General features: G+C 43.9%; 2 protein-coding genes across 12 annotated transcripts in view; both read left to right on the top strand.

The window, feature by feature from the left end:
• The window catches only part of LOC147009464 (uncharacterized), a 36,875-nt gene extending 32,516 nt beyond the window's left edge, over positions 1–4,359 (top strand). For all 4 annotated transcript variants that reach the window (XM_085862007.1, XM_085862009.1, XM_085862008.1 and 1 more), the window contains one exon: positions 570–4,359. In XM_085862007.1, coding sequence (XP_085718133.1) covers positions 570–1,846 — 1,277 coding nt within the window. In that variant the 3' untranslated portion in view covers positions 1,847–4,359. The remainder of the gene's footprint in view (positions 1–569) is intronic.
• A 6,086-nt stretch (positions 4,360–10,445) lies between these two features.
• The window catches only part of LOC147009465 (uncharacterized), a 31,884-nt gene continuing 26,131 nt past the window's right edge, over positions 10,446–16,198 (top strand). For 2 of the 8 annotated variants that reach the window (XM_085861925.1, XM_085861934.1), the window contains exon 1: positions 10,446–10,656. In XM_085861925.1, coding sequence (XP_085718051.1) covers positions 10,617–10,656 — 40 coding nt within the window. In that variant the 5' untranslated portion in view covers positions 10,446–10,616. Of the gene's footprint in view, positions 10,657–10,879; positions 10,992–11,017; positions 11,249–16,198 lie in introns of those variants that run through there. The other 6 variants (XM_085861928.1, XM_085861930.1, XM_085861926.1 and 3 more) reach the window with 6 other exon arrangements.

Raw genomic sequence — 16,198 nt, forward strand, 5'->3', positions numbered from 1 at the left:
CGCCTCATGGGATCAGTCCAGGACAAGAGGAAGGATCTGTGGGAGAACAACGCCTAGGTGCTCCACCATGACAACTCCCCTGCTCAGTGCCCTGAGCATCCGACAGTTTCTGGTGGAGAGGAACGTGCCAACTCTGGAGCAACCCCCGTATTCACCAGACTTGGCCCCTTGTGATTTTTTTTTTCCTATTCTCCAAGCTTGAGGGGGTGATCAAGGGGACCCGATTTCCTGATGTGGAGGCCATCAAAATGGCCGTGACGACGGAGCTCCTGAGGATTCCAGAAGAAGCCTTCCGGGGGTGCATCGAAGCGTGGAAGAAGAGGATGGACAAGTGTGTGAGACTGGAGGGAAACTATTTTGAAGAAGACAAGCTGTGATTTCAATGAATTTTTTTGGAATAAAATTTCTGTGAAGTCAGTCCCGTTACTTTTTTTAGACGGACCTCGTACATGTGCATGTTTTGGTATGTTTGTCAGATCTTGTGAATCTGATATATATGTATGTGTATGTATTTACATATTTATTTATATATAGTTTTTTTTACAGGTCACGTGATGTTGTATTTACAGGTGAAGCCATTGATTCTGCAAGGGACACTGCACCTACTTCTATGAAGAGCACAGACACATGCCCGCAGGACTGGCCAACTGAAACAATCAAGAGGACTTTTTACAAGCAAGACAAACCAAAGGAGGAAATGTTTGCACAGAATAATTCTGACAAGGCTCACAAAGGAAAGAAAGGTGAACATCAACACAAATGCACAAATTGTGGAAAATCTTTCAATCGCTCAGACAGCCTGAAAATACACATGAGAGTTCACAGTGGAGAATGCCCATACAAATGTATAGTTTGTGGAAAATCTTTTACAAGGTGGTCGAGCCTTCGACAACATCTGATGATTCACAGCGGAGAGTGCCCATACAAATGTTCAGTTTGTGGAAAATCTTTCAGTCAGTCATCTAACCTAAAATCACACGCGAGAATACACAGTGGTGAGCGCCCGTACAAATGTCTAAATTGTGGAAAATCCTTCAGTCATTCATCCCACCTTAAAACGCACATGGCAATTCACAACGGAGAACGCCCGTACAAATGCACAAGTTGTGGAAAATCTTTTAATCGGTCATCCACCCTTAAAACGCACCTGACGATACACAATGACGAGCGCCCGTACAAATGCACAAGTTGTGGAAAATCTTTTAACCAGTCATCCACCCTGAAAACGCATATGAAAATTCACAACGGAGAACGCCCGTACAAATGCACAATTTGTGGGAAATCTTTCAATCGATCATCCAACCTTAAAACGCACACGACAATTCACAATGGAGAACGCCCGTACAAATGCACGAACTGTGGAAAATCCTTCAGTCATTCATCCAGCTTGAAAATCCACATGATAATTCACAATGGAGAACGCTCATACAAATGCACAGTTTGTGGAAAATCTTTTAATCGGCCATGCCACCTAAAATCACACCTGATAATTCACAACGGAGAACGCCCGTACAAATGCACAAGTTGCGGAAAATCTTTCAATCGGTCATCTCACCTCAAATCACACCTGATAATTCACAATGGAGAACGACCATATGAATGCACAAGTTGTGGAAAATCTTTTAATCGGTCATCCATCCTTAAATCACACATGACGATGCACAATGGAGAACGCCCGTACAAATGCACAACGTGTGGAAAATGTTTTAATTGGTCGTCCACCCTAAAAATACACATGAGAATTCACAATGGAGAGCGCCCGTTCAAATGCACAATTTGTGCAAAATCCTTTAATCAGTCATCTCACCTCAAAACGCACATGACTATTCACAATGGAGAACGTTAAAAATCATTCCGGGGAATATCACCACAAACGAGCTACAAGTGGAGGCTGTCAGCGGTTCAGTGAAGATTTTGAAAAGAGTGCTTGGAAGTTGGCTATGAGAACGAAATTTCACAATTTGGTTCAAAAAATAGGAGGTGGAGATTTTGAGTTCTTGAAGAACTTCCTCCCACCTTCTGAAACCTGCAAATGGAGATAACAGCCAATGAGAACATTCATACAATGCACAGTTTGAGCAAATTATTTACTCATTCGTGCAACCTCAAAAGACATTTAAATATTCACAATGGAAAACACCCATAGAAATGTACATTGTGTGAAAAGCTTTTTTTATTCGGTTCCACTCTCAGGAGAGCCGGAAAACGACATCTGTCCAACCTCAAGAATGAACGTTCAATCTTGTCTCCCTTCTCTCAAACCTGATGGTGCCTTGTAAGTCTGTCTCTGGTGTATGCTCCCCTTCCATTCCTTCCCTCTCTTCAAATGGCACCACAGCCATCTCCACTCGTGAGAAGGCCGAATGCCTCAATTCTGTGTTGGCTTCCTAATCTTGTGTCCCCAACCCTTCAATCTCGGTACCCATCATTCCGCCAAACCTAACTGCTCCTGCACTCTGTGTCTTTTGCACCTGAGAATGTGGGGAAGATTCATTGAATACTCAACTGAATCTGTTATTGTACCCGGACGGCATCAACTCGCATGTCATAAAAATCTGCTGCACTTCCCTTGAACATCCTTTCTGTCATTTGAACTCGCTCATCTTCCATATGCTTGGAAATCCACCAATATCAATGCACTACTTAAAATGGAGCAAAAACAGATCCTCTCAACTCCAGATCTATTGGCTTACTTCCCATCATCAGCAAGGTCGTGGAAACCATCGCAGTTGATATGAAATCCTTCCTTTTTATATTTTATTTATTTATTTATATTTATTATCTTGCCAAAACGAAGTTTTTGCAAGATATGTTAGTCAGTTTGTATTTTTTTTAATTTTTTTTTGTCTGTAATCACGTATAAAAAAAATCTGCAGAGCACAGTTATCATTTGAAATTTTTGTAACTTCGCATATCAGAGGCCTATAGAGGTCCCTTTCAGCGCATAAAATTTTGAAGGTCAAGGTCAAAGGTCAAGGTCACTTTGTCGCAAATCAGGGGAGTCGACGAAACCCTTATTTTTTGAGTAATTTTGATCGGATCGTCTTCAAACTTCATGGGAATATAGTTCATGGTCTGGCGCTCAACTGATTAATTTTTGGTGGCGATTGGCCTTGACCTTCATATGTTTTTTTTTTTGTCTGTAATCACGTATAAATCACTCTGCAGAGCACAGTTATCATTGGAAATTTTTGTAACTTCACATATCAGAGGCCTATAGAGGTCCCTTTCAGCGCACAAAATTTTGAACGTCAAGTTCAAAGGTCAAGGTCATTTTGTCGCAAATCAGGGGAGTCGACGAAACCCTTATTTTTTGAGTAATTTTAATCGAATCGTCTCCAAACTTTATGGGAATGTAGTATATGGTCTGGCGCTCAGCTGATTAGTTTTTGGTGGCATTTGGCCTTGACCTTCATGGTTAGCGCCTGAGGTCAAGCATATTTGACCCCAAGGTCAAATTTTCAAGTTTTAGGAACCATATCATGTAGTACCTCAAATTGAACACCTTGATGAGTGCTTTCTAGATATGTCAAGCTTGAGACATTATGACGTCATTTGGTGACGTTATGAGGCAAACGCATATTTTTCATGGTTACTCTGTAGAACGATTCTCATCGGAATCTCTCGTAGACAGATATTCCTCAAGGAGTCGCTCCTGGTGGATAGCAGCTCTGTTCACCTCAGTGTGACCTTAAAGAAGTCACACGTGGTCACCTTTTGGCAAGATACGGGTCACCCTGCGGGTGACATTGGTTTATTTTGGGGTTTTTTGCACCGTGTGATGTTGGACTCCAAAGCGAAGTGTGATGTGATGTTTTCTCCAACAACCTCATCTCAGATCACCAATTTGTTTTCAGACCAAGTCTCTTGGACATGCTGTTTCCACTCACCAAACAATGGACGGAGGCCCTCAATATCAGACATAAGATCAGGGCCGTCTCTCTGGACATATCTCGTGCTTTTTATACAGTATGGCATCCTGCCTTGCTCTCCAAACTCTGCCTTTGGCATCCAAGGCCAATTCCCTGCATGGCTTACTGACTTCCTGACTTCCTTTCTTGTAGGAAACGTGTGGCTCTCAACGGGATTCTTTCATCTCTCCCTGTCAAGACTGAAGTGCCCCCAAGGCAATGTTCTGGGCCCAATGCTATTCCTGATCTTCATAAATGATCTCTCTGAATCTTTGGAAAATCCTCTTTATCTCTTTGCTGATGACTCCACCCTCTGCCATGACATCCCTCCTCCTTCAGACAGGCAGGCTGCAGCCTCTTCCCTCTTTTCAGACCTTGAAAAAAAAAATCACAAGCTGGTCAAACACTTTGAATATGTCTATGTCTACCAGTGGTATCACAGCATAATTACTTCAGTCTATGTCATGTTCAGTTAAAGAAGTTTTTGTGCATTTAGCATATGAATTTGAAATTATGAAACTTATTTTCTCATCTGAAAGAACCATTCACATTGGCAACAGTGACTGGCTCATTTTGTGGCCTGATATCCTCTGTATTACTAAATAGCTTTGAACAATATTACTTATTTTTAGATAAAACGTTCTTAATATTAGATATGTCATGATCCATACACCATCTGTGTCAGTGATTAACATAATATAGTGTCTACTTTTGAATTGTGATTGAAATAATTAGCTTTTTGAATTATGATTGTTGTACCTTATTTATTTATTGATTAATTATAGGAAATTCACATTTAGAAATTTCACATGAAACAATTTTAACTCGTCAGATCATGCATAGCAACCAATTTACATGGCAGGAGAAAGATGTTCAGTGTTTTTGTTTGTGTTTAATTTGATATCAGTATTTCTGTAATGAAACGTCATTAAAATGATGATCATTGTTTTTTCATGGATCTGGAAGTGACTAGAATGTTTATTTACACAACTTGAGTTCCGTTTTGAGAAAAGAGATTGACTCGGGGGGGGGGGGGGGGTGTATTGTAAAAATGACTCCCAAAAGTTTAGTTCCACTCAGAGGAATGGGAACTCTTTTGATCTGAATTCCTGAAAGGCTTTCTTTCATTTTGGTACCATCAATTGTTTGCCATCCTTGGGAGGGAACAAACTCCGTTCTGAGACCCCTATTCCTGCATGGAGCAGCCTCTTTCATCTCTTCAGACCTTGACAAAATCACAAGATGGTCAAACACTTGAAATATGTCTTTCAATGCTGACAAATCACACTCTCACTATCTCTCCCAAAAGACGATCCAGCAAACCCGACGATCTACTTTCTCAACAATCCTCTTGAGGAGGTTCAGTCATTCAAACTCCTGGGTCTCACTATCAGCCATGCTCTTTCTTGGGGAAACCACATTTCAAAGTTGGCCTCCAAAGACTGGACATCCTCCGTTATACAAAGTTCTTCCTTGGCACACCTGAGCTCCTATCCATGTACAAGACCTTCATCCACAGCTTGATGGAGTACTGCTCCCCTCTCTGGGCTGGCTTCCCTGCCTCGCATATTGTTCAGGTTAACGCCATGGAGACCAAGGCTTTTAGGATTATTGAAATCTCCCGCAATGAAGCTGTTGATGGGCTTCTCACTTCACCATTGCAGATGCTTGATGATCTCTATCTTCTACCCCCTCCTCTATGGTCTTGCACCCTCTGCTCTTTCTGTGCTTTGTCCCCCCCCCCTTTCCCCAGGTTTCTGCAGGGCTCACATGGTCCATCATCAACCCCCTTCTGGTGAAACTACCAAAATCCAGGATCACTGCTCACCTCCATTCATTCGTTCCCCTTTTGCCCCACCTGTGGAACCAACTTCCACATCTTCTTCAATCTCATGTTTCCCTCCAGGTCTTCAGGACAGCTGTTCACCACCATCTCAGATCACCTCCAAACCAAAACCATGATCTTTTCTGCCCTCATTAACCCCCCCATTCCAATCTCTCTTCCTTCCAATTTCCAGTCTTTTTTCCTGAGATTTCCCTTCTGTATCCATTTTGTCCACTCCGTGCATACTCTCCTGCCCCCAATTCCTCTCCACACCCATTGTTTATCTGCGTTCCTCTGTCTTGGCCATCGGCTCTGCTGTTAGTGTTTCCCACCTATCCCCTCTCTCTGCTGTTCCTTTTGTTGTGTCCTAATCCGTTCAGGGTACCGTTACGAGCTCTTCCCTGAACCTTGACGCTGTATACAAAAGGACACAACAAAAGAAAAAATTTCAACAGGGAGAAACAATATTGCAAACAGGTAGTGTCCGTACAGATGCAAAATTTGTGGGAAATCCTTCATTGCATCATGGGAGCTCAAAACACATTTAAATCACATGAGAGAATGTCCACAACGATGCACAAGCTGCAGAAAATCTTTCACTCCATCATCTAGACTTAAAACACACACGATAATTCGCAATCGAGAAAGACCATACAAATGCAAAATTTATGAAATATCCTTTCCTAAAATCATGTGAGGTCATGACACATGAGAAGTAATAATGGTGAGCGCTCGTACAATTACCAAATTTGTCGAAACCTTCACGCAATCAGGACATCTTGAAACACATAGGAGAATTCACAATGGCGAATGTCGATACAAATGTACATTTGGTGAAAATATTTTAGTCCTTGAAGCAATCTTAAAATGCATAATTATGAGAAATCAGAATGGCTTTTGATCACATTGAGCATTGAGGGTGTGCAGCCCTGTGGCCATTGACCTCACTGGCTGAAGGGCCCATCTACGATGGGGAGTGAAGTCTCTCGAGTACTGTTCTCAATCAACTCGTATAACCATGTTGTGTGAGAGTTGCACGAATTAATTAGTGTCATATTAAAGTATTTCGTGTGCACATATGTCTTTATAATTGAATTCTCACTTAAGTTTCCCCTCCAAAAAAAAAGTCATGTACTCATTTTGATTGATGAAATATGCAATCCCTGGAGTTTTGTCTCCATACATTGTTAAGGAATAGTATAAAATATCATTGCAGATGAAAGTTAATTACATTATTTCATCAGAATAATTTATTAACCAGTAAAAGCATATTGTCAGTGAGCCTTCGACCTGATAATTTGTAATGTGGGGGGGAAAGTTTTTTTTTTTTGCATTGGGTAAAATAAACGTTTTCATTTGAAGGAATTTGGATGTAGTTTGAAGACAGTTTGTGGTCAGGTTGCACTAAACCAGCCAAGGGTGAATTTGCTTCTGAAAGAACAACACCATATGAGAAGGCTTAAACAAGAGTCTTGGGAATCAAGCACAAAATGAGATGAGAACTGAACCAAAGGCAGCCGTGGACTGTGGAATGAAAACAGCTTGGACCCGTCAGCACCATGCTGGCCACAACACCTCTGAGTGACCTCGTGTAAGAGTCATAAAATTAGCAACGGAGTGCATCGGAGACATGAAGGAGGGAGATATGAACTGAGAGGAGCAACTGCTGTGGGCTACACGTCCTGTGGCAGAATGCATTTTTAAAAACCAAAAAAAAACAAAGGCTCATCCAGTAAGTCGAGAATTGAGAGTGCTACGTGTCAACCGTCTCCAAAGCCCAGATTAAAGAACCAGCTTCACACAAAGCAAGTTGCTTTTATCTACTGGCCGGTACAAAACGAATAGATTGCCTTGCTGTTGTCCCCGAGATGACTTCCAAGCAGGCATCTCCACGCTGGCTGTATCGAGACGGCAGCGTGCCTGTTCCTTCACTCTCTCTCCTCACCCTGCTGCCAAGTACGCGTGATCCTGAACAACGTGCACTGAAATAATTCAATGTCAATCGGCTTTATCCGTGGACTCGGATTCCTCTGCATCTACCAAGCTCACCCACTGACGAAAAGCAACGTGACTGGCTGGTCGGATTCCAACCTGTGCGCACCCATTCGGCAAGACTGTTTTGAATGTGTTCACAACCGACCCTTCACCCCTTTGTAACCTAGTGAGGTTTATTTTACGAACTGGTTACCTGAGCCAAGTTGTCACTTCAAAAGTCGTGACAATTCATTACTGCATTGATATCTGTGACATTTATATTTTATTAATTCGGGGATTCTTTGGAAAATCATTGTGTTTCTTTTTATCAGTTTTTATGTTTTCAAGGTAGACATTTGGGATTAATAAATCATACTTTTTAAATATACTTCTGCCTCCTGTCATACGTTAGTTTCACCTGTAAAGCAATAGACAGGACATTGTCCAAGAGACACATCTTTTCCACCGTGACGTCCTCCGGGTGACTGGTGCATTCGAGCTGGACACGTGATAACATTCATACACCCAAAAATGCACACACACACACACACACGCACACACGCTGTTGTGGAACCAGGGTTAGGGGTTCACCACGAAGGGGACTCTTGGGCTTGTCTCAACCTCTGATGCCTGTAGGCCACCTGCTCGCAAATAATTATATGGTCTGGCAGCTTGGCAAGCAAATACAGGCGCTGATTGACTCCACCAAGCCTGGCAGGGTTCTCGCTCTTTATAAACGCGTTACCTTACCAGTGGGTTGGCAAGGTCATTTGGAGCCACGTACCTTCTGCACACACTCTGTGTATTTATCTGTTTACGTACAGCTGAGCAAAAACCATAAAGCACGTACAGGATAATCCCGGAGCCGATTAATGGGGCATAACTTACGATCTATCTCGTCTTTATACGCTCCATCAAAGCAATAAAATAGAGACGAAACGGGCAGGACGGAAACGAACCACCTTTACCAAGAGCCAGAGGCATGTACTGTATGTCACAGTAGTCAGAATTTAAAAGCACAAATGCACAGCACAGCAAATCATTCCGAACAGGCACAAAACAGCAGATCTTGACCCATAACACTTATTTTCCCCCTTTGACTATCTTATCAGCAACTACATATAAAGACATTTGTCCAGCAGAATCATTCCAAGGAAATTTACAGATAAGAAGAAGAGAGGTTCAGAGCAAAGCGTGTTGTTGACCCTGACTGACTCACCAATGATGGACGTGTGCCTATACAGGTACAAATGAGAAAAAGGGGGAAGGTCGTGAAAGTAGTTTGTGGAAGTGCAGCGGCATTTGCTGCGAGGAATGTTGTGAGTGTACAGCCTTGGCCCAGAGGGTCAAAAGGCCAATTGTTGAATATTTTTGGCAATTGTTGACTGCTCTTTCTGAGTCTTGGAAAAATAGCAATTGGTAAAATGGGAAAGGAAGAGAAAGTTGTGCAGGTCAGTTCTGGAGCTCTCTCCCAGTGTGAGGGACCTTCTGACTTGATTACCCTCTCACCTCTAACCTGGACCCTCTTTACTCCGTTCTCGACCTGGGTTCAGCACACCTGGTCCCAGGTCCAATAAATTCTCACATTGTCACCTTCCCTCTTCAGAAGGATTCAGACCTGGAAAATGTCACGTGTTCATCCTGAACTTCTGGTTTTCTTTGTACGCTGATGTCCTTTTTGCTCCAAGAGAAAAACTTCAGAAGCCAAGTCAACCATTCTGTATCTGTGTTGTCCAACTCTTATCGATTAATACCTGTACTGTTTTATCGATTGGTACCTGCTCTGTTTTATCGATTGGTACCTGTACTGTTTTACCGATTGGTACCTGCCCTGTTTTACCGATCGGTACCTGCCCTGTTTTACCGATCGGTACCTGCCCTGTTTTATCGATTGGTCCCTGCTCTGTTTTACTGATTGGTACCTGCCCTGGTTTATCGATAGGTACCTGCAATGTTTTATCGATAGGTACCTGCAATGTTTTATCGATAGGTACCTGAACTGTTTTATCGATCGGTACCTGCCGTTTTATCGATAAGTATCTGCCCTGTTTTATCGATAGGTACCTGCCCTGTTTTATCGATAGGTACCTGCCCTGTTTTATCGATAGGTACTTGCCCTGTTTTATCGATCGGTACCTGCCCTGTTTTATCGATCGGTACCTGCCCTGTTTTATCGATCGGTACCTGCCCTGGGTTCTTGATCGGTACCCGTGTGTTCTTGTGCTTTTATTTTGTTATTTTGTTTTGATTTAATGTCTGGGTCTCGATGTGGGATGTGTTTGTGGGACTCCACTGCCCTCTCACTCCAATTCTGCCATTCCCGATCTCATTCCCTACTTTCCCTCGCACACTCCCTTTCTACCTTCTCCTCACTCACCCGATTAAAGATAATTTCTGGAAAATCATCGTCTCCTCACGTTTCTCGCTTGGCTTGTCGAACTTCAACAGTTGAGGTGTGTTCAGTTACTATACCGAATTTGTTGTCGAGCTTCAAGTGGTTCAAGCACTCCATTCGAAACCGTTACGGAACGGCTGGCTTGGTAAGCGCTCGCTAGCTGCTTGGTCCGGAAGCTGAACACATCCCTGGAATGATTGACAGCTCAGGGAAAGGCATCAAGTCGTCCAACAACCGGGAAAACAATAAACAACAAACAACCTGTGTGTGGTGTTGAACTCTAACTCTCCCAACGAGGGTGTATATTCTAGCTTGTCTTGTCGATCCGTCTTTTTCGTCTTTTTTTCCCCCGTTTGATATTTTTGTGTGAAATGATTTTTAGTAATAATCTCGGCTTGAAGAAATCGTTATACACGTTTAATGGTGGAGATTAGATTACGATCGACATGGTTTCGCGAGATGTAATATATAATATTGTCAGAGAACAGTCGTCGTGGTGGAATAAGCGTGGATGCGTGTTCCAGGGAAAGAAACATTTTCCAAAGCGAGTTGTGAGTAGAGGAAATGTTGTGTTGTGTTGTGTTGTGTTGTGTTGTGTTGTGTTGTGTTGTGTTGTGTTGTGAAGATTTCTGGTTTTTAAACATCTTCTTGAGTAACACTAAACTTGTGGTGCAGATTATAACAAGTTTCTTAACTAGATATCCGTGATCACCAAGGGTAACCACGTGACCAGTGGCGTCTTGAGGCATTTGGAGACCCCCCCCCCCCATGTAACATCATACGTATCGGGTTTTCAGAGCTATCCCATAATGCCGTGCGCGCCGCCATATTGGTTGTATCCACCAAACCTGGCAATGATGGCATCAGTCGCTCTGCTATTTATTAGGTTAATCTCGTTATTCTGATTTACTGTAATTGAAGGTTATGCTAAAAAAAAATTTGGCCTTGTTCGGTCTTGTTTACCTTGTATCGCTTGATTAGCTTGCCAACCAATATGGCACCCGCATTGTGGGCACAGAAACCCCTCAATAGTGGACCATGTGGTATTTTGGTGTCTGTCTGCCTCTGCATGTCTGGCCGATGGAATCGGTAGAATTATCCAATCTCAACCAAACTTACCAGGGGGACAAATCGTGGTGGAAGGTAAAGAGTGCAGCTACTTTGTTTTCCCCCAACCACACCGGTCACCTGCACCCTCACCAACCCCCACCCTCAACACCACCCCCATCCTCACCTCAATCCCCCACCCTCACCCACACCATCCTCACCCACATCCTCACCCACATCCTCACACACATCCTCACACACACCACCCTCACCACTCTCACCACCCTCACCACCCTCACCACCCTCACCACCCTCACCACCCTCACCACTCTCACCACCCTCACCACCCTCACCACCCTCACCACTCTCACCACTCTCACCACCCACACCACCCACACCACCGTCACCCACACCACCCTCACCCACATCACCCTCACCCACACCACCCTCACCCACACCACCCTCACCCACATCACCCTCACCCACACCACCCTCACCCACATCACCCTCACCCACACCACCCTCACACACCACCCTCACCCACACCCTAACCCACACCCTCACCCACACCATCCTCACCCACACCCTCACCAACCCTCATCCTAACCTCAACCCCCCACCCTCACCCACATCACCCTCACCCACAGCCTCACCTTCCCCCCCCTTCACCCCCACCACACCCTCACCAACCCACACCCCCAACACCACCCCTCATCCTCACCTCAACCTCACCCCAACCACACCCACACCCACACCCACACCCTCATCCATATCCACATCCTCACCCACACCCATACCCACATCCTCACCCACACCCATACCCACATCCTCACCCATACCCACATCCTCACCCATACCCACATCCTCACCCATACCCACACCCTCACCCTCACCCCCGAGTTTGAAAGATCCCATCGATGTAAGTACCCACCCATACTCTCACCCACATCCACTCCCTCACCCACACGCACACCCTCACCCAAACCACACCCACACCCACACCCTCATCCATATCCACATCCTCACCCACACCCACATCCTCACCCATACCCACATCCTCACCCACACCCACACCCTCACCCTCACCCCAGAGTTTGAAAGATCCCATCGATGCAAGTACCCACCCATACTCTCACCCACATCCACTCCCTCACGCACATCCACACCCTCACCCAAACTCACACCCTCACCCATACCCACATCCTCACCCACACCCACACCCTCACCCCGGAGTTTGAAAGATCCCATCGATGTAAGTACTCACCCACACCCTCACCCATATCCTCACCCTCACCCACACCCTAGAGTTCGAAAGATCCCATCAATGTAAGTACCCACCCACACCCTCACCCACACCCTCACCCATACCCTCACCCTCACCCATACCGCAGAGTTCGAAAGATCCCATCAAAGTAAATGCGCATCCACACCCACACCACCCCCACCCTAACCCCAACCACACCCTCACCAACTCCCACCCTCAACACCACCCCTCATCCTCACCTCATCCCCCCCTCACCCAACCACACCATCACCCTCACCCACACCCTCACCCTCACCCCTGAGTTTGAAAAATCCCATCGATGTAAGTACACATCCTCACCCACACCGTCATGCATACCCTCACCCTCACCTTCACCCTCAACCCGGAGTTCGAAGGATCCCATCGATGTAAGTACTCACCCACACCCTCACCCTCACCCACACCCCAGAGTTCGAAAGATCCCATCGATGCAAGTACACATCCTCACCCATACCCTCACCCTCACCCTCACCCACACCCCAGAGTTCGAAAGATCCCATCGATGTAAGTACCCACCCACACCCACACTCTCACCCACACGCTCACCCATACCCTCATCCTCACCCTCAACCCGGAGTTTGAAAGATCCTATCGATGTAAGTACACACCCTCATCCACACCCTCACCCTCAACCCGGAGTTCGAAAGATCCCATCGATGTAAGTACCCTCGCCGAAGAATTTGGAGAAGGGATTGCATTTGGGTCCGTTTGTCTGTTTGTCTGTCTTTGTCTGCACAGAACTTTCATGTTTTTCTCTGCAACCGCTTGTCAGATTGAGACAAAAATTTCACCATTGGAGAGACGACTCATGTAGAATGTTTTAATGATAATTATGACGTCGTACATCACGTGGTGTGGCAGCCATATTGGAAAAACTTTTGACCTCTATCTCTATAACTGCACCAAGAAAAATATTGAAACTTGGCATGGCAAGTAGTACTCATGTGTGAATGAGGGTCATTTTTATTACGTCATAGGTACCCTCGTAATGACGTCCTAATTGCATATGCCTAACAATCCTATCAGTATGAACATTTTTGAGGACTACCGAGGGATAAAATGGTCCGCAGAAAAAAAATTCATGACGTCATTGGTCACGTGATTTGGCGGCCCTATTGTTTTTTTGTGTTTTTTTGGGCAGCCATATTGGATTTACCCTGAAACTTATAAAAAATCTTCTCCAGAACGGCTGGACAAATTGAGGGGAAACTTCATGCAAGTGTTCCCCAAGCCATGGGTGTACAAGTGGCACATAGCAAGCACTCATGGGGAATGTGTGTGCTATTTTTATGACATCATAGGTGCCTTCCTTATGACATCATAAATGCATATATAGAACGCTACACCCGATCAGTATAAAAATTTTGAGGGTCATCTCGGGATAAAATGGACCACCAAAATTTTCTTGATGATGTCATCGGTCACGTGATTTGGCAGCCATATTGTTTTTGTTTTTTTTACAACCTTCAAAAACCTCTGAAATGGCTGAAAATATCGAGGCGAAACTTTACACATTTGACAACCTATCCATGAGGAACAAAAGGGTCACGCAAATGACATCAGAGGTCACATGGTTTGGCAGCCATATTGGATTTACCCTAAAACCTACAAAAATTCACCACTCAAAAGAAGTCCGAGCGAGGGTTTGCAATCTCTGATTGCTCTTTTTCTTGTTAATTTCTGCCCCGCTTGTCGTGTAATGAAAACAAAGTTCAGTGTTTGTGATTTGAAGAATTATTTTCACCTTCTGTTGAACGATCTTTCCCTTTTCACCACCAATCGGGTGATTACCCTTCATCTTTAGCTGCTCCAATGGACTTTTGATTAAAAACCGCAACGTTCCGCCATGGGACATTGGGTTAGTCCATTTAATAATTGGGGTTGGGGGAGGGGGGGGGTTAGATGAACGATTGTTCATCGTACAATGAATCGTAGTGTGGATTTGCTCAACAATATCGATTTGGATGAACATTCGGCATTCTCCACCTTTTATCATTGCCTTCGGCAGAGGAAAGGGTTTTGCATTTGTGTCTGTCTGTCTGTTTGCTTTATGACGTCATAGGTCATTTTTTGATGCAACAGAACGTTGGTGTTTTTCTCCACAACCTCTTGTCGGATTCACACAAATTTTTAACCTCCGCCATCGAAGATCGGAGGTTACTGTTTTCACCCCTGTTTGTTTGTTATCTTGCCAAAACGAAGTTTTTTCAAGATATGTTAGTCAGCTTGTATGTTTGTTTTTATTTTTTATTTTTTTGTTTGTTTGTTTGTTTGTTTGTCTGTAATCACGTCTAAAAAATTCTGCAGAGCACAGTTATCATTGGAAATTTTTGTAACTTCGCATATCAGAGGCCTATAGAGGTCCCTTTCAGGGCATAAAATTTTGAAGGTCAAGGTCAAAGGTCAAGGTCACTGTCGCAAATCAGGGGAGTCGACGAAACCCTTATTTTTTTGAGTAATTTTAATCGAATCGTCTCCAAACTTTATGGGAATATAGTTCATGGTCTGGCACTCAGCTGATTAGTTTTTGGTGGCGATTGGCCTTGACCTTCATGGTTAGCGCCTGAGGTCAAACATATTTGACCCCAAGGTCAAATTTTCAAGTTTTAGGAACCATATCATGTAGTACCTCAAATTGAACACCTCGATGAGTGCTTTCTAGATATGTCAAGCTTGAGACATTATGACGTCATTTGGTGACGTTATGAGGAAAACACATATTTTTCATGGTTTCTCTGTAGAACGATTCTCATCGGAATCTCTCGTAGGCAGATATTCCTCAAGGAGTCGCTCCTGGTGGATAGCAGCTCTGTTCACCTCAGTGTGACCTTGAAGAAGTCACACGTGGTCACCTTTTGGCAAGATACGGGTCACCCTGCGGTGACATTGGTTTTTTTTTTGTTTGTTTGTTTGTTTGTTTGTGAGCAGTATTACGGAAAAAACTCGACGGATTTCGACGAAACTTGGTGGGGGGTTAGTTCTAGTCCAAGGATCATGCCATGAGATTTTGGACTTGGTCCAAAATCCAATATGGCCGCCATGGCAGCCAATTTGAAAAAATATTTCAATTTTTTTTTGCATTCCTTCATGTTTTAAGTGATTTCCAACCCCCTACCCCACTCAAAAAAAAATTGTTAGAGAAAAAAAAAATTTTGTGACTTTTTTTTTCAACAAAATTTCGATTTTTAGCTCACCTGTTCGAAGAACAGAGAGCAATAACGATACCCCCGGCGTGAGCGTGAGCGTGAAAATGTTAAATTTTTTGATGCAAGTTATTTTTAACCTCCGCCATGAAGATCGGAGGTTACTGTTTTCACCCCTTTCTGTTTGTTTGTTTGTTTGTTTGTTTGTTTGTGAACAGTATTACGGAAAAACTCCTCGATGGATTTTGACGAAACTTGGTTGGGGGGAGGGGGGTTAGGTATGGTCCAAGGATCATGCCATTAGATTTTGGACTTGGTCCCCCCCCCCAAAAAAAATTGTTAGAGAATTATTTTTTTTTTGCATTTGTACATGTTTTAAGTGATTTCCAACCCCCCCCCCCCCCAAAAAAAAATTGTTAGAGAAAAAAAAAATTTTGTAACTTTTTTTTTTCAACAAAATTTCGATTTTTAGCTCACCTGTTCGAAGAACAGAGAGCAATAACGATACCCCCGGCGTGAGCGTGAGCGTGAAAATGTTAAATTTTTTGATGCAAGTTATTTTTAACCTCCGCCATGAAGATCGGAGGTTACTGTTTTCAC

The sequence above is a fragment of the Eptatretus burgeri genome, chromosome 17 (genome assembly GCF_056783735.1).
Source record: "Eptatretus burgeri isolate ZD-2024b chromosome 17, Ebu_testis_v1, whole genome shotgun sequence".
NCBI lineage: Eukaryota > Metazoa > Chordata > Myxini > Myxiniformes > Myxinidae > Eptatretus > Eptatretus burgeri.